Here is a 25,095-nt window from a genome sequence, read left to right as displayed (position 1 = left end):
TTGCTAAGCTACGAGGCCGCACCGCTTGATGGATTGTTGGAGCATTACAGCTACCGAGGAGCCTCGCGGAGTGGTACGTACTCTGCTTTAAAGTAATATTACTGTATTGAGTGTGTATAAGGACCATAAATGGCAACTGTAAGAGACACGGTTACAAAGAGGATTTCAAACTCCAGGTTGTCAGTCACGCAGTAGAACCTGGGAACAGAGCAGCTGCTTGTTATTATGCTCAGCGTCTGTTAGTTTAGATTTTGACTGCACAATTGTGAGCTTTTTGTTATGCACAAAAACAACATTGTTTTCTTTTATTTATGGAGCATTATTATTTAATAAATGCTGATAATTTATTTCTGAGTAATTGTTTCATGTACATCTATGCTGTATGTTAATAAATGTGCCTGCGTGAGATTTGGGACACAGCTTTGACTAAGAACTCTCTTTTTGTTCTTACTTTCTGGCTTTAAAAATATCGATATATATATCGTATATCGCCATCCAGCTAAAGAATATCGAGATATGAATTTTGGGTCATATCGCCCAGTCCTAATATTGCAATAGGTTGTCCGTTAAACTCAAGCAGGGCTTGGGCCCTCGCACGGCATAGAATTTCCACACAATCCTGGTAGTAGTGACGCTCGGCTATGACGGCGTGCGGGTTACCAGCTGGCTTTCTCGGGATAGGGCTCCTGTGTGAGCGGTCAACAATAACGTCTTTATCCATACCCAGCACTTCATGTAGTAGCACAGATACGGCCGTGGAGGAGCTCGAGTCCAGGCCCTCTGGGATCCCTATGATGTGGATGTTAGCTCTCCGCTTCCTGCCTTCATCACATTTATCCTTCAGGTCAGACAGCTCCTCCTTCATACTCTCTACTGTAGACTGCAGGGTGGTCACATCATCGCTCCACATTGACAGCCCATCCTCAGCTTCTTTCACTGTAATCTTTACTCCATCAACTTCAACGTGCGTCGCCGCCATGCTGTTAGCGATCTCATTTCTCAGTCCTTGGGCGTCAGCCCTTATATTGTCAAAATCTTCTTTCAATGCATTTCTGAGTTCTTCTTTTAACAGCGTACTAATGTCCTCTTTAATGGATTGAAGAAGCTCCAATTTTAGAGCAGTAGGATCCACATCACGTCTGTTGAGTCTGCTCTTCAGCGGCCGTAGAGCTGGACGCTGCCCTTTGGCCATCATCGATACTCTCGCCCGAGATCGCACCGGGCCTAGTCGCCGCTCCTCCTGTGTGCTTGTATTTTCAAGGGTTGGATGCCATTTCTTCTCAAATAAAGTTATAATATAAAGTATAAGACTGTTAACTTCAGCTGTAGCACAAATGAAGACTTTGTAGGTTGAGAAAAAACTATTTTTGAAACTCAGCAGGAACCTTCAGAGACACGTGTTACTCCATTGCAGGAAGTCCCACACCTGCTCTGGGATACAGACTTTTATGACAGTCACATGACAGTCTTTTCTTAACGGAGAGTCAAGATGGCAGCAGTGTGTATGGCCTGCTGTCCGACTCTGTTTGTACTCATGTTTTAGTTTTTATTTGTCTTCAAAAATGCAAACTCTCTGCTTGTATATGATCACCAAACACTGCTGGCTTTAAGATCTTCTCATTTAAAACCTGTTTATTGGAATCGTGGATATCAGGGAAGCTTCTCTGCACCGTTCCTGTCAGGAGTTCCAGCTCGTCTCCGTTGTGCTTCGGCCCCACCTCAACTGAGAGGGCGCCGTAGATGCCGTGGGAAATGCAGTGGCTTATTGGTGAGAATGAAAGCTACCTGGATAAGACTTGGAAAAACACCTCAGCCTAACCCGACTGGATTCGACCGCATCAACTACTGGCGCTCTCTGGATATGGCTTACACCTGTCTGACACCTGTTGTTGGGTGTACTACAATAAACCCGCCCAGCGTCCTCCCCGTCTACGCTCAGGTGGAGTAAACCCTCAGAACCTACGGCCGATAGGTCGGGCACCCACATCGGCCGATGAGCCACCGATACCACTAAGAATCAGTCTTGTTAATACTTGATCACTAGCAAACAAAACTTTTCTTCTTAAGGACTTCTTCACTAATCAGGAACTGGATCTAATGCTTGGAAACCTGGCAGAGAGCCGGTGAGTCCAGCTGTTTTACTGAACTTTTACCTTCTGACTGTGAGATGACAGGACGTGGTGGTGGAGTGGAGGCTGTTTTTAGGAAGAAGCTCGCATGCAAACAACTCTTTTTTTTTTTTTTGCCTGTCCCGTTTGGCTCTTTTGCCATCATCAATTATTGTCTAAAGGCGAAGAAAGATGCCCGATGGATTTACTTTAACAAATGGACCATCCCAGCGTTGCCGTATTGGTCTATTTGATTCACCTTTGCTTTTATTGTTTATTTTATTTTCATTTGCTGAACACGGGAAAGATTTGACTGGGGAAAAGAAAGGGGAGAAAGAAAGAGGGAAAGAAAAACAGCAGGGAAGAGGGATGGGGATAAAGGGCAAAAACCAAAGACCAACAAATCAAACAGACAAAAAATACATATATCAATCACCTGGATCACCTGTTGAGAAAGAAAAAAGAAAACAAGCAGAAGAAAAAAAAGAGCAATATAATAAACAACATCACGATGATATATGGGAATATAACAGTAAATACTAAATATTAAACATTATTGTGCAGCACGTAAGATCGACAGCGCACAGTGTGCTTTGAGGTAGGAGCCAAAAAGGGTGTAGTTTGTGTGTGTGAGCACCCGTGTGTACACCTGTGAGCATGGACGCGCTTGTTTTTAAAAGGTTCCTTCATGTAATGATCTGCTAGAGGGTGTGGGGGGCCACAGCCCCGTCCACCAGGGCATGAAGCAGGTATGGAGGACATCAAGACTCCAGACATCCAGAGGCCCTCAGAACACAAGAGACCAAGGAAGACCAACAGAGGGGCAGCCGCGCCACTATCCCAGAAAGAGTTGAGGAGAGCCCCAGATGAGGGGTCACTCAGCAGCCGCAGAGCAGAAGCCAGGGGGGTTGCAGTGACGTGCCCGTGAGCTCCGCCGGCAGCCAGCTGTGCCAGAGTGACCGAGCCCCAGGCCGAGAGGCCGAGGGCACCCCACCCCTGAAGGGGCCCGAGCGAGCCCCAGGCTCCAGGCCCCGACAAGCAGCCACCAAGGAGTGAGCCGGTGGGTACCTGGACGCCCATCCCCAGACACAAAGAACCACCAATGCACCGATGTCTGAGGGCGTCTGCCACTGGCAGGTGGAGTGGTGTGGGGAGATAGGCCGCCTGAGATGTCCCCAGAGAGGTGGCGTCTGATACCCGACCTGACATATGGACACAGACAAACAGGCACACACAGATACATCCATTCCAACCCTCATGCTCTCATATCACGCAAACAACTCTTAACTGACTCTTATTCAAGTTTTGAACTTGTGATGTTGGTTGTTTGGGGCGTCCCAGCCAACACTCGGTGCAGCTGTATACAGACCTCCAAAACATCACAAGGATTTTATTCAAGACTTTTTAGCTGCTATCGTGCCAAACTGTGATCAAACTTTAATTGTCAGAGATTTTAATATTCACGTGCTGTCCCTCCAATCCTCTGGCCAGAGATTTTTTAAGTTTGACTCCTTCAGTCGTGCTCAGTTTGTGTTGGGCCCAACCCAGAAACAGGCTCATATGTTGGATCTTGTGCTGTCTTTAGGGGTACCGGTCCTAAACATGGAAACATGTGATGCTGTTTTTTCAGTGTTGTGTTTGATATATTTTTATCTCACTGCCATTTTACTCCTCTTATTCCAACACCCCATTGTCGTCTATTTAACCCATCTGCAACAGAACTATTTTCTATTGCTCTTAAGAAGTTTAAGATCTCCCCTCGGCGATGGTACCGAGCAGATGACATCTAATTTTTATGATAAATGCCAAACTGTCCTTGATGAGGTTGCTCCTTTTAAAACTATGAAACCACAATCGGGCCCGTGGATAAACGAGGCCGCTCATTCAGCCAGACGAGAGAGCAGGAAGGCTGAACGTAAGTGGGAAAAAGATGCAGGTGTGTTTCTGATGCTGAGAGACCGCCTGTACAGGTATCAGGACACTGTCAATGCAGAGAAGTCAAAAGCTGTTTCTAATATTATTGAGAAATGCTCCAACAATCCTCAGCTTCTTTGTTCAATTATTTCTCCAGCTTCTCATATTAATAGTTCCTCAGAAACTTGTGAAAGGTTCCTGCAGTTTTTATCAATAAGATAAAACAGCTTCGATCTATGATCGGCCTGCCTTCACATGACCTTTCTAAAATATTCACCTGCTCAGCTGTTTTTGATCAGTTTGAGCCTGTGTGGTTTGACCAGGTGGAGGAACGATGTGATGGTATAAAGACATCATCCTGTCCAAATGATGTTGTTCCAACACACATTTAAAAAGATTTTAAAGGTTGTTGGTTCCGACATCTTAGCGATTTTTAACAGCAGTCTTAGTTCAGGTGTTGTACAGCCTGTTTTAAACATGCTGTTGTACAGCCTGTACTAAAAAACCTGATCTGGATCCTCTGTCCGCTCAAACTTCAGGCCTATTTCAAAGCTTCCCTTCCTGTCGAAGATTTTGTAAAAGATTATATTTGTTCAGCTGCAATCTGTTGTAAAGGTTTCAGTCTGGTTTTGAAGCTCTTCACAGCACTGAAACTGCACTTTGAAAAGTTCTTAATGATCTTTCATCAGCCACTGATCAGGAGACTCCGCTCTGATTTTGGATCTGACCGCTGCCTTTGACACTGTTGACCACAGCATCTTGATCTCACCATTGGAGCATGGCGGCATCAAGGGCGCTCTATTAGACTGGTTCAGGCCTTTTATTAAATCGCATTATTACATTTGGGGCTTATATTTGACGGCAATGTGACCTTTGAAAAACAGCTGAGCTCAGTTGTACAGCAGTCTTTCTTCAAACTGAGGCTTTTGTCTAAGGTGAGATCATTTATATCTTTTAAAAACCTTGAACGGGCGATCCACGTTTTCATGACATCCCAGCTGGATTATTGTAACGAATAGTTATGTCTATAACTTCTGTTCCCTGAAGGAGAGGAACAAGGTACAACACATAAGTATGGGATATCACGCCCTCGCGTGTCCTGGCTGAAGAAACCTTTATTCACGCCTTTAAGGCAGATGACGTGTGATGACACGCGCACGGCCCCGCCTGCACATATAGCCGCTGTCATCACAGTCATCCCTCAGTTCGATAGCCGCTCTTCACCGAGCTAAACTGCTCAGTGGGGCCACCTTGTGTTGTACCTCGTTCCTCTCCTTCAGGGAACAGAAGTTATAGACATAACTATTCGTTCCCTTTCAGTCGATTCACTCGGTACAACACATAAGTATGGGACATATATACACGCCCCGCAGAGCAGCCACCGAACTGGAATCAGACCACCACATCCTTAGTGAGTGGTAGACCCAGCAGAAAGGACAGCATGAGCCACCGAAGGGGCTGTAACGTCCAACCGATAGAACCGCACAAAAGTGTGCGGTGATGCCCAAATAGCTGCCGCACAAATATCAGCTACAGGCACCCCTTTTAAAAGAGCCCATGAGGTTGCCAACCCCCTGGTGGAATGAGCTCTCACCCCGTGGGGCAAAGCAAGACCTCTGGTGCCGTATGCCAGTGAGATAGCTTCTATAATCCAGTGGGACAGCCTCTGCTTGGACAGAGCTCTATCTCTATTTGGATTAGCGAAGCAGACAAACAGCTGGTCACATAAACGCACATTCTGAGTGCGCTCAATGTAGGTGGGTAGCACACGCACTGGACAAAGAGAATGCATCCTCCTCTGCTCCTCAGATGCAAAAGGAGGGGAGCAAAAGCTCAGCAACTCAAACTCCATTGAGCTATAAGATGCAGGCATGATCTTGGGAAAATAGGCAGCATTTGGACGCAATACGACCTTGTGGCCATCAGGAGAGAACTGTGTGCAGGAGGGATGCACAGAGAGCGCATGAAGGTCACCCACTCGCTTTGCCGAAGCCAAAGCGAGAAGTAATGCAGTCTTATATGAAAGAAATTTCATATCCACAGACTCAATGGGTTCAAACGGGGGGCTACAAAAGGCCTCCAGCACCAAAGACAAGTCCCAAGCAGGGACACTGGACTTAAGTACGGGCCTTAGCCGGCAAACTCCTTTCAGAAAACGTATGGCGAGGGGATGTGCACCTGGTGTCACCCCGTCAAAGCCAATATGACAAGCAGATGTAGCTGCTAAATAAACCTTAATTGTCGAAAATGAAAGGCCCTTATCCAGCAGCTCCTGCAGGAATGTCAAAACATCCACAATAGAGTACTGAAATGGGAGAGTGTGGCGGTGCTGGCACCATTGCTCAAAGGCTCGCCATTTGTAAGCGTACAAGCCTCTAGTAGATGAGGCCCTAGCGCTCTGAATTGTCGCTATCACACTAGGTGGCAAACCCTTAGCAATCAAGTTTAACCTCTCATCAGGTAAGCATGAAGGCGCCACAGATCTGGGCACGGATGAAACACTTCTCCTCACGCCTGAGAGAGGAGATCCCTGCGGAGAGGGAGCTGCCAAGGACTCGCTGCTAGCAGGCTGATTATCTCTGCATACCACGACCTTGTGGGCCACCAAGGGGCCACTAGAATCAGAGAGAGGGAATGTGACGCACTCTCTCTAGAACTGGAGATATCATTTCCACTGGGGGAAATGCATACAGGAGCACGTCTGGCCATTGGTGCGCTAGCGCGTCCAAGCCCAAGGGTGCATCGTGGTCGATTATGGAGAAGAACAGGGGGCAGTGAGTATTTACCCTAGAAGCAAAAAGATCTATTTGCGCCTTGCCAAATAGGTCCCAAATCTGAGCCACTATTAAAGGGTGTGACCTCCATTCTCTCACCAGAGGACCCCCCCCTGGAGAGAAGGTCTGGCCCCAGGTTCAGATGGAAATACTTTAGAGCCAAGAACACTGCTAACAGCTCTAAGTGGTTGATGTGCAGCTGAGCTGGGCTACGGACCAGATCCCTCTCACTGATGCACACTCGCACAGCACTCCCCACCCTCTTAGGGAAGCATCTGTGGACACCACCTTGCGAAACAACACATATAGCCACTGTGATGACAGTGGCTATATGTGCAGGCGGGGCCGTGCGCGTGTCATCACACGTCATCTGCCTTAAAGGCATGAATAAAGGTTTCTTCAGCCAGGACACACGAGGGCGTGATATCCCATACTTATGTGTTGTACCGAGTGAATCGACTGAAAGGGAACTCCTTATATGTTGGAGTTAGTGGGACCTGCCTGGCAAGACTGCAGCTGGTCCAGAAAGCTGCAGCTCGTCTTCTGACACAAGCTCAAAGACATTTGTCGTCCCAACAACCATATATACGCTGGTCCCTCGCTGTAACACAGTTCACCTTTGGCGTCCTCGCTGTTTCGCTGATCTTTTTTGTGCAATTTTGCATGCTTTTGTTTTTTACAGCGCGTTGTGTTCTGCATCCTGATTGGCTGTAGACCATTGTCAGCCAATCTCGTGCCGTGTCTCCTGTACAGTACAGAATGTGTTCAAATTTACAGCAGTGTGACTCTGCAGTGCTGCACTGTATGTTTGTATGTTTTGTCCCCAACAAACAACAATGACGACGAGACGTTTTGCAGCTGTGGTAGCAGCCAAAGGCAGAGGAAGATGCTAACCATCATAGTTTCAACAAGGAGGCAAAAAGGTTGTAACTGTCCACAACAAGAACATTGTAAGGATGGAGTCAGCTTTGGCTTTTTGGCTCAGTGACTGCAGGAAAAAGAACATCGTGCTGGACACCAACATTATCTGCATAAAAACTCAAAAGCTTTATGAAACTTTACCTGACAGCGAGGAGCCCAGGCCATGGACGAGTGCTCCTCACACAGAACCAAGCTCGTTTAATGCAGGCAAGGGCTGATTTGACACATTTCAGAAACACTTTGCTTTCATTCTTTAATAATGAACTTATTTTTCTATGAAGGTTTGAACTTTGTTTAAACAAGAGAGAAAAGTGTGAAAATGTTCATGCCTGTCTGAGAAAAGTGTATAAAGTGTGCAGTGAGGGTTTAACTGCCTTAAAACTTCTATAATAATTGTAAAACATAAAGCTGCTACTTCATTCTGAGACTTATTTTTAGAACGCAACTCGATAAACGAGCGACCGCAGTAATGTATTGTGTTTATTTTGAAAACTCTCAACAGGATCTTCAGATTTATTTTGAAAGGTTTATCTGGAAAACACACAAACACATAACCAGGAAACAAAGAGCGTGATATGAAACGATAGACGTTTTCATATGGTCATCATATATACATCGTTCTATCGAACAGCCCCAGCTCCTGCTGTCAGTCTCTGTAAATCTGCTCTTAAAACACATTTGTATTCACTGGCTTTTAATACAGTATGAGAGTTATTTGATATTTGATGTGTGCTATTAATGTTATGAGTTATTTTAATAGTTATTTTGGATTCTTGTACAGCACTGTGGTCAATGCTGCTGTTGTAATTAATGTGCTATAAACACATAAACAATCTGCAGTTAAACATCCAAAACTAAAGATGTGATCGCTGCCTTTAGAAAATGTGCTGATGCACAAGATATCAGCTCCATTAAGGTGGAATGTGGCCGTGTTAGAAACATGTTGGAAGAAGTTTGAAGCTGAAACTGTGAAGCTGAGAGAGCTCCAGCGTCTGTCACAGGAAACTTTCTTATTTCCACACTGATGAAAGCATCAAGCTTTGATTTCCTGCTGCTTTTATTGAGCCACAGCTGAACCAGCATCCCTGTACAGCAGACACTTACAGCGCTTGGCTGCTTCCATTGAACCCTCTGCACAGAGCTTCAGTTTCCTCTTCTGGTCCCAAAGTGCAGAACAACAAGGTTTCAAACAGCTTCGTTCCAGCAGAATCAGCCACAGACATGCAGAGAGAATCCTTTGGTTGTGTTGTATGTTTGCATATCTGCTGTCTGTGTTGCTTTGTGAGGATGGATCATCTACTGCAGCTCCAGATAAACAAGCTGGACCTGAACCTGGTAGCTTCACTTAGAAGACACTTGTGACGGGAACGTGTGAGAAGTTTTGTGCAGACAAGTGTGGATTTAGAGTGTGGGATGAGCTCTCCACAGTCTTTGTGGAGATCCACATTCTGCATACTGCCTGTGACAAGCTGCAGACATTTCTCCTCCAAATCCACTGAGCAGCTGCTCGTGGTGGTATTAGCTTCATGTGTGCGTGTTAGCATGAAGCCTCGGTCACACTCTGCTGTGGACACGGTCATGGACAGCTGGACGCCTGATGGACGAGTCGTCCTTCCTGTTAAACTTCTTTGAGCATGAGAATAGCATGAGAAGCTCAGTGGACACTGTTCAGTGTTTTAACTCTCGCTTTCACTTCAGCTTCACCAACAACAGCACAAGCAGAGCAGCCCACTGCCCGCATGGCTGGGACAGCGCCCCCTGGTGACTGTAAACCACTACAACATGTAGACGGCCGTCTGCAGGCTGGATGTAGCACCACCGCAGAGACGTGCTGCAGCTCTGTTTAGTTACCCAGCTGACAGCAGAGGATGTAGTTTACTGTTACCAACATGGAAAACTGAAGCTTCATCAGCTGGAGCTACAGAGCTGGAGAACAAAGGAGACTGAATGGCCAGAATGCTGTGGGAGGAAACATCAAGAGCCTGTTTGAAAGGAGACACATGTGGATGCTGTGCCAGTCTGTGGTCTGTTAGAAGTCAGCCGAGTCACACTGCAAGAAGCTGCAGAATCTCAGAGGAGGAGATTTGGAAGTGTTTGTGGGAAAAACTGGACTCAAAGAAAGAAGATGTTTGTGAAGTCTTTGGTGGAGGTGAGCAGTGTGAAGCAGAACACATGCAGATGAATCAGGAGGTCAGCATCAGTGTCTCCTTGTGGTGGACGGTAAAAGAATCAGAGCCAACGCTCCCGTCCACCCTCGGCATGAAGCATTGCTGTTTCTGAAACAGGAGGACAAGTCCAGAGAAGACAGAGGAAGTACAGATGAGGGTGGGACAGGACAGCAGGACTTCCTTAAGACCTGCAGCTCCATCACACTGCTGCAGGTCCTCTTCATCACACATGTACCTGCAGCCTGTCTTCAAGTCCAGGAGTCACCTCCACACAGTGTAGAAGCCTCCTGTGCAGACCATGCAGCCTCTGTCAGGGAAGTCTGCACTAAAGCCTGAAAGACTTCAATCTGTATCTGCTCCACCAGAGAAAGACCAGCACCGTACTTGTTGTGCATTCAAGGAGGGAACATCAGCACTGCATCTTGGGAACAACACCGCAGGAACAAAGACACAGCACAGCCGATGAAGGACGAGGACAAAGGAAAGGTGAGTGAGAAGACCCTGGTGGTGTGGACGGACCTGCAGGGGCTCCAAGACTGAGGAACAGAGACGTCCATGTACCAGCTGAGGATGCTGCAGTAATCCAGGGAGCTTGGTCCAATCTGAGGCCATGTGAACTACGTGGACCACAGTTTCTTCACAGACTTCAGCCACGTGAACATCTGGAGATCCAACAGTGCACGAGCTGTGAGCCATCAGCTGTTTCTCTCATCAGCTGCTGTAATGAGAGCTGCTGGAATCATCTCGAGCAGCAGTAAATCACTGATGTTGTTTCTAACCGAAGATATGGGACTGAGCTCCGCTGAGCTCCTTCTACTTTCATCCAGATATAAACTGCTACAGTCTGCTGATTATTGCTTTGCCTCCATCACACGAGCTCTTTATCCTGTTCTTCACTCTCATTGGTTCTTTGTCTGCTTGTTTTTACAACAGGAGTCATTCTGACTGGTCAAAGAAGACAATCAGCTGTGACTAAATGTAACTCCTACAGCAGTGATGGGAATAACTACTGAAGCTAATCCAGTATCAAAGCTCAGGAATCAGCAGCTCCCACCTCATTTTCTTTCAACAACTATTTTTAGCTGCTGTGTTTTTGTGTTTCTGCAGACCTCAGACATCCTGCTGCTCTGGACAACTTTTTCATTATTTTTATCATTATTTGGCTCTTCTTTTATTATTATGTTATATGTATTAATATGTTAAACACTTATTCTTTGTATTTTTTGCTTTGCTCCTGTCAAACTGCTTTAATAAAATCTGCTGCAGTCTAAACTGTGGACGTTCCCTTTTTAACCCTTTGTGAAACAATAAAGGTTTAAATCTGAGTATTCATCTATGTTAGTGTTTAATGGGTCTAATAGGTTGCTTTGGCCTTTCCCAGTAATATCTTCCCTTGGAGTCTGTGGTCCAGGCTTCTAAAACCATCCCAGGTTAACAAGAACTACAATCTAGAGGAGAGCTGCCATAACAGGTGTGACTGATGAGATCTGACCTGCAAGGTTACTCAGGTTTGTTTGTATCAGGACAAGCAGGGAAGACACCTGGACGTCAAGGTAGTTAGAGCTGGGCGAGTGTCCTCACCCACATCGGCTTCACAACTCTGCATGATGATGAGTAAGATCAGAGATTATAAGGTCTACAAAGAGCTGAACCAGACTTCCTGTATAAAGGTTTTAGTTCCACAGATCGACAGTGTCAGCACAACTAAAACGTGGCGAGACTGACCTCAGAGTTTCAATTCGATGTTGTGGTTTCCCCAGAAGAACACACAGCTGCTTCACTCCTGAATCCTGCAGCTTGTTGGAGCTCAGGTCCACCTGTCTGGGATACGAAGGGTTGAGCTTCAGCACTGCTTCCAGATAATCACAGCTGATCTCTGACAAATCACAGCTCACCAATCTGTATAAAGAATGAAAGATGTAAGTTTATTAGACAAAGTGTTTGAAATCATTCAGTGTTTCGTCATCTGTTCAGAGCTGAAGAAGGTTCAGAATGTAGAAGTTTAGAAAATGGAAACTCCAAACAGCTGAAGCCAACAGGAAGCAGCTTCAAACAAACACAACAAGAGAAAAAACTCTGAATGTTTCACATTAAAATCGTACATTTCTAACAAGAGTATTTTAAAGACAGCGTCACTGATGATCATCTTCTGCCCAGTAAAACTTTGGTTTTCCACATGTGAGTGTTAATGATGCACAAAGACTGTGAGTGCAAAGAGGGAGCGAGGAGGATGACAGAGAGATGGTACAGGAGCATCAAGAACCCGGCGAGAAAATGAGCAGAAGGATTTTGGAGCCTGTTGGATTGAAGCTTTCACAGAGACGTGTTTGACTGGACACCACCAGGACAGACTTTTAATCCCAGGATTTGGATGAGCTTTCTGTCTTTATGTTCACAAATGATGCTGTAACTCTGTGACTGTCCTGGAACTGTCAGCAGTATGGTTACGTCCTTTTGACCCGAGTTTCCACAGCTCTTATAACAGCAGTGTACATTCACCTGCAGGCACACGTTGCCTCTGCTTCAGCTCTGTTTATGAAGCACAAACTGCAGGAACCAAACTCAGACTGGCTCATTTCAATCATGTCTGCTTACAAAGACACTTTGAAACTCTTATCAGTATGTTTCCTGTCCTACTAGGAGGGATCAAACTCTGGACCTTTGTTGCGGATCAGTGAAGGATGCTTAGAAATCCCTCCTGCTGCCTGAGCTTGAACATCATCAGCACTTTAACACTGAGCAGAGGGACGTGGAAAAGGCCTTCTGTCTTTATCTGACTGAACGGTTTCATTATGTGGGCTGAAGAAAACACAGTTGTAGACTATATTTATATGAAACATGTATATTTAATGCATTTAATGTATTTGAACCGTATTTAATGCATATTACAGGATGTAACAGCTGCATATGTGTCAACAATAATGGCTTTGATTTTGCCCCCCTAAGAACATTTCTGTAGATCCGCCCCTGCAGCAAACGTGTGTGAGAGCAGCCACGGCCCGCTCCTCCATGAATGGTTTCATTCACACTCATCTCATACTGAACACACACACTTTGTAGGAATCATCAGTACTTTGAGTGTTTCTCAGGTTAGCTTCATGTTAGCCATTTAGCATTTCTCCAGTCTGAGTCACAGAGCGTCACATGACGTGACAAAAGCTGATTGGTCAGCTGCAGTGATGGTGGTGGAGCAGCATTAATGATGATGCTGTAGAACAACAGGAACACGGGGATATCAGACTGTTAGTGGGTTTAGTCATTCCTGCTGCACTGTTTGTCCTTCTTATTGAAGTGACCTGCTGAGAGCTCACACTGTTCTCTGTAGAAATGATGTCAGTCTGACTCGTCACATGTTTGGAGGCGTGTTTGATGTTTGCTCTTCTGGAAACATCTCCGCCTCTTTTCTTCATCCTCCACCTCTCTTTTCTCTTCTTCAGTGTTCTGCAGCCACGGAGCCTCACAGCCGTTAGCACGCCCATACCTGAGCAGCTAGCATTACCCAGCATGCCATGCAGCAGTGTCAGTTTGTAAATGCGCAAGAATTCCTGCTCCAAACTGATTGCTGTGTGCCGTGACCTTTGACCTGCTAAAGACAGTCAACTGTGGATTAGTCATTGTGTCTAAATTGTGAGGAAGAAGCTACACAGTTAATCAGGGTCCCCTCTCTCTGAATTAGGAAAGGTGGGCAGGCCGCGTGTGGGCCGCGGGCCATACGTTGAGTATCACTGTTTGAAATGTGAACATTGTTCTGCTACAGTCAATGGACTAAACCAGAGAAGAAGAAAACAGACTTTACCATGAAGATCCTCAGTGTGGATCAGTATAATATCAGCCTGATGTCTGCAGTTTAGTGTCAGCACAACTTTCACATCATATTCATCTCAGCACAACTAAAACATGCTGACTGACCTCAGAATTTCAAATCGACATCGTGGACTCTCCAGAAAACCACACAGATGCTTCACTCCTGAACCCTTCAAGTTTCTGTAGGTTCCACTCAGGTCCACCTCTGTGAGATACAAGGGGTTGGACTTCAGCGCTGCTGCCAGATAATCAAGGCCAATATCTGACAAACCACAGTCCTTCAATCTGTATAAAGAATGAAAGATGTAAGTTTATTAGACAAAGTGCTTGAAATCATTCAGTGTTTCATCATCTGTTGAGAGCTGAAGAAGGTTCAGAATGTAGAAGTTTAGAAAATGGAAACTCCAAACAGCTGAAGCCAACAGGAAGCAGCTTCAAACAAACACAACAAGAGAAAAAACTCTGAATGTTTCACATTAAAGTCGTACATTTCTCATATAAACAGGAAAAAGACTTGAAAAAGTCGTGTTTTTCCTTCCAGGAACCACATGGCTTCACTTTTAAAGGTGAAGTGTGAAAGAAATGGACATATTTGAAGTCAGACACCTTTTTCCAGTCACATTATTAAAGCAGACAAACTACAAGCTAATTTTCATTCCAACAAGTCATCTTCTGACCTGGACTAACAACACTGGCCTCTATGTGCAGCTGGCTGTGAGACCAGTGCTCAGGGAGCGTCTACAAAGTGCAACACTGAAAGAACATCACACACTCATTTGCTTCCAGCACTTTCACACAAACATCTACTGTCATTATTCATATTCCTGCTCTTCTGGATTCACACGGAGCCTCTGCTCTATAATTACTCGTTGCCATGGTGATTCGTAGTATGCGGCTCCATAACTCAGACTGAGCATGCTCAGAGCAGATTGGCCCGACTCTGATCAGCTGATCTGGAACAGGAAACTGTGCTATATGTACATTATTACATCTACATCTGAATCTCAACACTCACAACACTCCAGCAGGAGCAGCCATCGGCCATCAGCTGTGCAACACTCACAAATATATCAACTGTGTTTAATATTTTGGCACGTAGATCATTCATGTGCTTCAGCTCTTCTTACATTTTACCACCAACATGTTTCAAAAGGAGCAGCTTTTACTTTGAAGGCCAGCTGTCTCTGTTTCCTGTTTTCATTGTTGGATAATGGAACAAGTCGATGCTTCAGTACATTTCTTATTTTTGTGTAACACAATTCAAAGTTTTCACGTTGTTCAGGCAGAATCGAGTGTTGAAGAATGAATTCACACGTCAATAAACATTTTCATTAGAGTTAGGCAGTGAACTGCTCATGCTGCATTCAAGTGCATCACAAACTATTGGAATTGGATCCAACTTTGTGAAGCAGATTTCTTCTCAGCTGCTATTTTGAACATTTCCTCATGAACTGTATTAAACTCTGTAAATGAACTGAGAACTATTTCTACATTTGAAACTATGGATTCATTCACTTCTGTACGTTAGTGTATAAATGAATGTTAGACTGGGCTCCATGGAAACACTTGGACTGGTCTCAGCTGCCTGCTTTCTGTAGTCTGTGGAGATCAGGGAAATAATTTTGCTGCTATTGTCCAGATTAATAATATAATCTACAGTATTGATATTGCATTCAGATGTTTAAAACATATTGGCACCCAATTAAGCCTTTATTACAGGTGCAGTTATAACCACTTTAAACTGTTGAGTTGAATCTATAATCTTAAATGCTTTTGAATGTTTGCTATAATCTTAAGTGTGTATGTGCTGATTTTGTTGAATTCTGAGTACATTCTGTGCAAAGTCAGAGTGACAGGAAACTGCAGGTTTGCAGAGCGTGCTTTTACAGAAGTGAAACCGAAAGCAGAGTCTAAGTGCAGGTTATTCAAATTGTCTTTTATACTTTTATATTCTTTGATTAAGCTTTTAGTAGAGGTTCTTGATTAAAACATGTATTCAGTAGATTACATATACATAGTTTCAGTTCGGTTATTACATATATGAGAGTGGCTTCTGTCTCTCTGTCTGGTGAGAGGTCAGGAGTTAGTCGGCGAGGTGAAATAGGGTGCAATTGTGGTTAGCACACAGACACACACACTCAGTTAGAGAGAATCATTTATAGGTGAAAGTTTAATCATGTTTTGCTCGGGGTTGCAAAAGAGCAGTTTGTCGCAGAACTGCTGCTGATGTATCAAGACGATAAGCGAGCGTCCGGCAGTGACAGGAAGTACCTGCCGTGAAGACGAAGACAATGTTCTTTTCAAACTGTGTTAAAAGTCATTGTGGTTTTGGAACCTATGTATGAAGTGTATCTGATGACGCATGAGGGGGCGTCATTAAATTCAAACCCTGATGGTATAAAATATCTGTTTATGTTTTGAGTAGTCGGAGATCAGCGCTGTCTGCGAACGGAGCTGGTCCCCCCACGCGTGTATTTCATTAAAATCAATTGTTTGACCAAGCTCTTCTGGACCTGGTTGTTTGTACTCTCCTTCCTCAATATTTGAACCTTAACAAGTCATTCCAACAGAGTCCTTTCTCTTCTCCAGCTTCTGTTTGAAATCCTCTCACAGAGCCTGAATCCTGCTTTGTTGTCATGTTTGTGCCTGTGTTAGGCTGCTCTGCTCTGCCTCATTCACATCCTGTTGTAGTTGTTACGTAATTTATCATAACATAATTGTTGATGTAGGTTACAAATAAGTCTTATATTGATTTGAATTGAATTCGTTGCGCTATGCTGCTTTGTTCACTGTGGCTTTGCGGGCTAATGTTTGTTGTGTTTTGTAGGAAAACCAGCCTACAAAATGCTGGAATGCGATCCAGACTGGGTACCCTCTATCAACCTGGGTCAGACCGAGTTTAAAGCTGCTACCACAGCGAGATTTGATTGGTTAAGAGAGAGTGCGAGATCAAAACAGCCACGAAAAGTCCCACATATATGTGCCCAAGTGTTGTATTGAAGCAATCAAGTGATGAATAACTATTTTCCAGTATGTTGTTTTGCAATGTTTTTTTTTTGTTTTTTTTGCATTGTTGACTTGTTTTTCACCGAAGCAGCTAATAAAGCATAATGGAATACAATTTTTCCTCTTTCTTGTAAGATTCTATAATAGAATGAAACAATAATGCCAGTTATAAATAAAGACAATAAATTGAATGAATTACGAAACACTTATTTTATTTCTATTAGATCTGAAAATGTTGTGTAATACTACAACCTGAAACAACAAATAGACGCGTTGGCCTGTACAGGAGATAATGGATAAAATTAACAACAGCTGTGAAATGGAATAGTCCAAATCACCAGTAAACTGGACCTGGGCTTGTTGCAGGGATCTGAAGTTACTAAACATTTTGTGAGTGTATGTACTCACACTTAGGACCATATAATAATAAATATGTGCGTGATGAAAGTTGGGCAGCACGCTAACGTCCTTACTCCACTCTGTATGCTCGTATAGGTCTAACCCTTTCACTCCTTTGATTTTTTCCTCGTACTTTTTTTTGCCTTTTCGTCAAGTCTGTCTTTGTACGCACCTGCCGTGTTCTCCGTCGTTTTGTACATAACTGTTTTTGGGGCAAATAAAATGCAAGTAGGGATTAAAACCGCAGAATTAATGATTACTGGTGCTGGAAATACTAGCGCTTGATGCAGTGTTTTGATTTTGTTGCCACGGGTACCCACAAAGCAATGCGCGAAAGTCACGTGGTCTGTCAATCTCTATTCACCACTCATCCAACGTGTGAAACCTGCTGTGAGGACAATTAAAGTGTGGCCAGAGGGGACAGACGCAGTGCTCCAGGACAGATTAAAAAACACAGACTGGAATACGTTCACCCACACAGACTTGGACCAGTACGCCTTATCTGTACTGGATTACATCTCCAAAACTACAGACAGTATCACCACCCAGAAACGGATCACCATGTTCCCCAACCAGAAGCCTTGGATGAACCGGGATGTTCGTCTCCTCCTGAAGGCCCGCAACACCGCCTTCAGGTCAGGAGATGCACACGCCTACAGTACAGCCTGGGCTAAGCTAAAGAGGAGCATCAAAAAAGCCAAACACCATTACAAAAAGAAGGTAGAAGAACACTTCTCCAACTCCAACCCCTGACGTATGTGGCAAGGACTCCAGACCATTACAGACTACAGGACCACCAAACCCTCCCCTGCATCCTCTGATGTCTCCTTCCTCAACGAGCTCAACAACTTTTATGCTCGTTTTGAGCGAGGGAACCCAACAACTACAACCAAAGCAGACGTGACACCGGACCACCAATCACAGACTCTCTCCCCCACCGATGTAGGAGCGGTGTTGAGCAGGATTAATGTCCACAAGGCTGCAGGTCCTGATGGCATCCCCGGGCGTGCTCTCAGAGTGTGTTCTGGGGAGCTTGCAGGAGTGCTGACAGACATATGCAACCTGTCCTTGGCCCACGCTGTGGTACCGGCCTGCTTCAAATCCACCTCCATCGTCCCGATACCCAAAAACTCCAACCCATCAAGCCTCAACGACTACCGCCCAGTAGCCCTCACCCCCATCATCACAAAGTGCTTAGAGCAGCTGGTCCTAGCACACTTCAAATCCTGTCTCCCCCCCACCCTGGACCCCCACCAATTCGCATACCGTCAGAACAGGAGCACAGAGGATGCAGTCTCCATCGCACTGCACTCTGTCCTCTCACACCTGGACAATAACAACACCTACGCCAGAATGCTGTTTATAGACTTCAGTTCAGCGTTCAATACAATCCTCCCCTCACAACTCATCAGGAAACTGACAGACCTGGGCATCAGTTCCCTCATGTGCAAATGGTTACTGGACTTCCTGACCAACCGCCCCCAACATGTCCGGCTGGATAACCACTGCTCATCTACAATCACAATGAACACCGGTGTACCACAAGGCTGTGTGATGAGCCCCTTCCTCTACTCCCTCTTCACCCACGACTGCAGACCTGCTGATGGTTCCAACACCATCATTAAGTTTGCAGATGACACCACGGTGATTGGCCTCATCAAAGACAGCGATGAAGTCGCCTACATGGAGGAGGTGGATCGTCTGGCCGAATGGTGCGACACAAACAACCTGCTGCTCAACACCGGGAAGACCAAGGAGCTCATCGTGGACTACAGGAGGAATGCTGACCCACATCCACCAATCTACATTAAAGGGACGGCTGTGGAGCGTGTGGGCAGCTTCAAGATCCTGAGTGTCCACATCTCTGAGGATCTCATCTGGACGAACAACTGCTCCAAACTGGTCAAGAAGGCTCACCAGCGCCTCTTCTTCCTGAGGACTGAGGAAGAACCACATGTCCTCAGACATCCTGGTGAACTTCTACCGCAGCACCATCGAGAGCATCCTGACCAACTGTATAACAGTCTGGTACGGGAGCTGCTCTGCCTCGGACAGGAAGGCGTTGCAGAGGGTCATGAAAACTGCCCAGGGCATCACCGGAGCACCACTTCCTGCCATAAATGACATCTACAGGAAGCGGTGTCTGAAAAGGGCTGGGGAAATTATCAAAGACCCCAGTCACCCAGCACATGGACTCTTCACCCTCCTGCCCTCTGGGAGGCGCTACAGGAGCCTCCGGATTAAGACCACCAGGTACCGGAACAGCTTCTTCCCCACAGCTGTCAGACTCCTGAACTCTGCCTCCTGACATCTGACCCACGTTAAACTAATGGACTGAACATACACACACCCACAACCACCTACACACACACACACAATGGATAAAAAGAAACAAATGGACAACTGTACCCTCATACACATAATAATAACATGGACTGAACCACCACTCACAACCACCAGCACTTTATATAACCACTTTAGAAATTAGCCACATACTTCACTTATCTTAACTGCACTACTGTAAATTCTGTATAAACAATCATTCTGTACAATACAATAATTTTAATTCTACACTGTTTATAACTTGCACAGTTCATATTTCTGTATAGTTTTCATATTTATATCCTGTTCATAGCCTGTACATACTTATAGCATATTCATAACATACCTTCATACTGTGTACATTATAACATACCCATAATAGACCCATATTTTGTACCCTCATACCTATAAACAGACCCATTTCTGTAATATATTTATATATCTATATTATTGCTAATATATATTTTGTAATATATCTATATCATGGCTAAAGCACTTCTGGATGGATGCAAACTGCCTCTTGTTACCTTGTACTTGTGACATGTGCAATGACAATAAAGTTGAATTCTATTCTCTACAGCCTCATCAGTACTGACTTCATCTTCACTGACTGATGGAGCACATCATGAACATGTGGTGGCTGAAAAGCTGTCCTGTCAAACATCTCCCCGTCACCACTCCACTTCTGTCAGCCTTTAAATGAACCCTTGTCAAGTCTGTCACTTCTATTTGCAGCCAAAAGGAAAAACTGTTGCTCAGTCGTTTGGAAAGACACAACATTTCTGAAAGCACTCAAACTTCTTCACATTTGTCTTCAGACACATCCTGAACATTTAGGAACTAAAGAAAGTTTCAAACATCAATCAAAGATCTGAAATATAGAAAAACAACAACAGCTGCAGTCAGTGAACTCACCTCAGAGTCTCCAGTCGACAGTTTGGACTCTCCAGTCCAGCACACAGACGCGTCACTGCTGAATCCTGCAGCTTGTTCTCTCTCATGTCCAGCTCTGTCAGATGGGAGGGGTTGGACTTCAGAGCTGAGGCCACAACTTCACAGTGAGTCTCTGAGAGTCCACACTGAGTCAGTCTGCAGTGTTGGGGAATAACGGAATACATATACCGGCGTTACGTATTTAAACAAAATATGAGTAACAGTTTAAAATGTGGTATTCAGAACACAGTTACTTTGTTGAAATAAATGGATTACACAGCAGTCTTTTTCTGTTTCATATATTAGGCTGTCCCCTCTCTATTTTTGGGAATTCCACGATGGGGGAAACCCAAACAAAACACGCATTAAGAGGCTCTAATGCCTGTGTCTCAATCTTGCAGCCCATGTCACCTCTACTTGCAGTCCGCAAAATGAAAAATTATAATTCAAAAAACTATTTAATATGAAGGCAATAGGCAGAGTGTTACAGGCATCGCCCTAAAGAATGTAGCCTCATGGGCAGTGTAGTCCGTGCTGCAGGGAGAATGGACTGTCATACCCGTGATGTGTCTGTGAGCGAGGGAGGGAGAAAAAGGTGGTGTTGGCCGTCTGATTGGGATCTGGGATGCGGGGCCTCCCTGCTGCTGCGAAGCCTGGGGCGGTCTGCTTGGGAAAGGGTAACATCTCCTGGGTCTAGGTGCCGTTTCCCCCTCTGGGGGCGAAGGTACCTGGACCCGAGGTATAGAGTATGTTTGGGGAGTGTGATTATGTGTACATGTCCATTTATGTCTATCCCTACGTTGGGTGAGTGCTAAGTATTTGTATATGTGTGCATGAGAGTGGGAATGCATGTTTGTGTCTGTGTGTGCCTGTTTGTCTGTGTCTATATGTCAGGTCGGGTCTTAGACTCCACCTCTCTGGGAACTCCCAGGCCCTCCAAAGTATGGAGGCCTATCTCCCCTCACCACACTCCCTGCCGGTAACTGATGCCCTCAGGGGTCGGTGCGTTGGTGGTTCTTGGTGTCCGGGGCTGGGCGCTCACGTATGTACCAGCTCACTCCCGGTGGCTACTTTGCGGGGCCTGGCGCCTGTTGCTCGGTCAGGCCTCTTCCGGCGCCGTAGGGGGCCCTTGGGCCTCCGGCCTCTGGGCCTGCGGCTCGGTTCACTCTGGCACAGCTGGCTGCCGGCAGAGCCGGCGGGCACACCAGTGCAGCCCCCTCTGGCTTCTGCTCCGTGGCTACTGGGTGACCCCTCGTCTGGGGCTCTCCTCAACTCTTGCCAGGAGGGTGGCACGGATGCCCCTCCGGTGGTCCTCCTTGGGCTCTCGCACTCTGGGGTCTCTGGATGTCTGGGGCCAAGATCTCCTCCATGCCTGCTTCATGCCCTGGGGGACGGGGCTATGGCTCTCTACACCCTATAGCAGACCATTACATGGGGAAACCTTTTGAATACAAGCATGCTGATCCACACAGGGGTGCACACGGGTGTTCAGAGACATAAACTACACCTTTCTTGGCTGCTACCTCAAAGCACATTGTGCGCTGTCGGTCCTGCGTGCTGCACAACAACATTCAATATTTAGTATTTACTGCTGTTTACACTTATCTAGATTAACGCGATGGTGTTGTGTTTAGTATGTTGCTCTGTGTTTTTTGCTTGTTTTCTCTTCTTTTTCTCTCAACAGGTGATCCAGGAGATTTTTTTTTCTCTCTCTCTTTTTAAGTACCCTTTCTCACTGTCCCTCTTCCCTTCTGTTTTTCTTTTCCTTCATCTTTCTTTCTCCCTTTCCTATCCCCCAGTCATGTCTGTCCCGTCCGTAACAACAAAGGTCGATCAAATGGACCAATACGGCAAGGCCGCGATGATCCACTTGGTTAAGTAAATCCATTGGGTATTCTTGTTGGCCTTCAGACAACAATTCTGACGGCTAAAGAACCAAATGGGATAGGCCAAAAAAAACAAAACAAAACAAAAACAAACAAAACACAAAACAGAGTGACGTCATAATCTCTTGAACATCTGCTCTTCACATCTGTACTTCAGCTCCTCTTACTGGTCTATATGATGGACTGATTATCCTGGACTTTACATGTTAAAGGAATTCTAAACTCAATTCTGTATTTAACAAGGATGTGTCTGAGAAATATATTTTATTTCCTGGAATTAGGGGTGTGATGACATTTAAAATAACGATGATTAAAAAATAAAATATCACGCCTGGTACAATCCCAGGACCCTGTTACAGGAAGCTAAGAGGCTCCGAGTTTGTTCACCCTGAACTGATGGAAATTGGGTTTACTGTTTTATAAAGAGAGTAAACTTAAAGTCTGATTCAGTTACCATGGTAACAGAACCAAACTGAACCATTAAGTAGAGTTTTGACTTATCCAAGTAACTTCACAGTTAAAACTGAATTTTCTGTACCACGAAGTCGGTTCAGTTTTTACTAGAGATGGCACGATGCCACTTTTTTATGTCCGATACCAATATTATAAATTTGGAAATCTGCCGATACCGATATGAATCCAATAGTGTATTTCATAATCAATAAAACTGTTTTTATAAATATTTTTCTACATTTTGTACAAGTTCATACTCAAGTTTTAAAAAACAAAACATTAAAGCTATTCTGTTATACCTGCATCAGGGTTCATATGCCTTTTTCAGGGTCAAATTCAAGCACTTTTTAAGCACTTTCAAGGTTCCTTTTCAAGCTTTTCCAGCACCCCCCCCCCCAATGTGAATTGAACTATATGAACAGATCACATAGTTCAATTCAACATATAACACTTTAAGAAATCACAAGCATCTACTTAAAATCTATTGAATTTATTATCCGTGATATTATTATGTACAGTTCCAATGGTTTTTGTTCATCTCCCTTAAATAAACAGGCAGCCTTAAAAGTATGAAATATTCATATACAAATACACATATAAATGTGTGTACTGTCTCAGTGGCTGATAGTGAACCACAGGCCTCAGTGTGAGCTTGAAGACATTTATAATGTTTAAGTAGTTTAATGTGTAGGTGCTGACCATAAACACATTTTGAATGAAAGCCGGGGAACTTTGGTAGCACAGAAACAAGTGGCTATTCTTTGTGACCATATGGATCAGTCCCTCATTTTAAAATTTAAAATACGAGTAGAAAGTGATATTTTTGACTGTAAAAACCACAAGCATGTTTAACGAATCATTTTCATAACTTGAAATACAAATAGAAATTGTACATTTAAAAAAAATGCACAAGTTTTGCAAACAACAAAGTTATATGGTACTATTTACCTAAAAATGCAGCCAAGGCAAAACTCCCAACTCTTGAGCCACGAATGCCACATGTTGCCATATCATTTTTTGATTGGTCGACATGGTAAATTTTTCCACCAATAGGGATGGAGTGTTTTTTCTTTTTCTTTTTTCACTCATAAGCAAAGCATGTTTGCTAGCGCTCTCCTTAGAAAACACCGTTTTTTACCTTTCTTCCCGGAGTAAACGCCACTGTCTTATTCAGAAAAAAACAAAACAAGAAAACATCGGTTTTACGTGGCCTATCAACACTATTTAAAAGCTGGTATATAGCTTGAAGTCCGCACGTTCGACCCAAGTTGAAATGGAGACTGAGTCCGTCGACCCCAGAGGGTTAATCAGAAAGCCTTAAGTTAGCTAGTTATGTATCGGGCTAATGTTTAAAGCTTTCACTTGAGTAAATTAACTCATATTACTGCTAAGTGATGTTAGCTAAGTTCACAGCATATTCCATAATAGCGCTGCAGTACTGCATCACACTCAGTGCATTTCAATCATTTCTCCAGTAACGTACACGTACTGGAAAATTATTTACTAGGACTCACCTATTAGGGCTGGGCGATATATCGAGTTTTTTAAAAATATCGATATATTTTTATACGAGATATAAGATGTGACCATATCCTTTATATCGATATATACGTTATAATTATAGTTGTGGAGCCACAAGTTTGCCTCTCTTTCGTCCACTTTTGTCTTTACGCAACGTTACTCCGCCTCGCCTCTCCTTCACTGAACACAACTCCCCCTCCTCCCCCATAGCTTCACCTGCAGGCAGCGACAAGATGAACACGGCAAATCTCCGTTAACGAGTTACTGCGCATCGCTCCGTGCGTGGGGCTGGACGGCGTCAACATGCTAACGAGCTAACCACGCTAACGAGCTAACCACGCTAATGCCATGCAGCCCACAGGGGCTGCACAGCCTAAAATCCTTTCATTTTCTCAAAAGTTGACAGCGCGCCTTATGTATGAATTCTGGTTGTGCTTGATGACCGCGAACCGATTTTATGTGGAACACGGCGCTCAGCAATCTCTCATAAAATGTTTTAGTACGACTTTGGTAAGCTACGGAGCTGCACCGCTTGATGGATTGTCGGAGCATTACGGCTACCGAGGAGCCTCGCGTAGTAATACGCACTGTGCTTCAACGTAATATTACCGTATTGTGTGTGTATAAGGACCATAAATGGCACCTGAAGCGGATTTCAAACTCCAGGCTGTCAGTCACGCAGTAGAAGTTGGGAACAGAGCACCTGTGAAATCTGCCTATGTTATTATGCTCAGCGTCTTTTAGTTTACATTTTGACTGCACAATTGTGAGCTTTTTGTTATGGACAAAAACAACATACTTTTCTTTTATTTATGGAGCATTATTTTTAATAAATGCTCATAATTTATTTTTGAGTAGTTTTTTTCATGTACATCTATGCTGTATG

At 44.6% G+C, this 25,095-nt stretch overlaps 1 protein-coding gene across 13 annotated transcripts in view; it reads right to left on the bottom strand.

The window, feature by feature from the left end:
• The window catches only part of LOC146377175 (NACHT, LRR and PYD domains-containing protein 12-like), a 75,942-nt gene that overhangs the window by 38,590 nt on the left and 12,257 nt on the right, over positions 1-25,095 (bottom strand). For 10 of the 13 annotated variants that reach the window (XM_084943837.1, XM_084943836.1, XM_084943839.1 and 7 more), the window contains 3 exons: positions 20,332-20,505; positions 13,795-13,974; positions 11,611-11,784 (listed from right to left, as the gene is read on the bottom strand). In XM_084943837.1, the coding sequence (XP_084799963.1) occupies positions 11,611-11,784; positions 13,795-13,974; positions 20,332-20,505 (528 nt within the window). The other 3 variants (XM_084943847.1, XM_084943848.1, XM_084943849.1) reach the window with 3 other exon arrangements.

Source organism: Perissodus microlepis, chromosome 11 (genome assembly GCF_051167445.1).
Source record: "Perissodus microlepis isolate ML-2025 ecotype Zambia chromosome 11, ASM5116744v1, whole genome shotgun sequence".
Classification (NCBI taxonomy): Eukaryota; Metazoa; Chordata; class Actinopteri; order Cichliformes; family Cichlidae; genus Perissodus; species Perissodus microlepis.
Note: the sequence above shows the minus strand (reverse complement) of the source record. Positions and strands in the feature narration are given on the sequence as shown.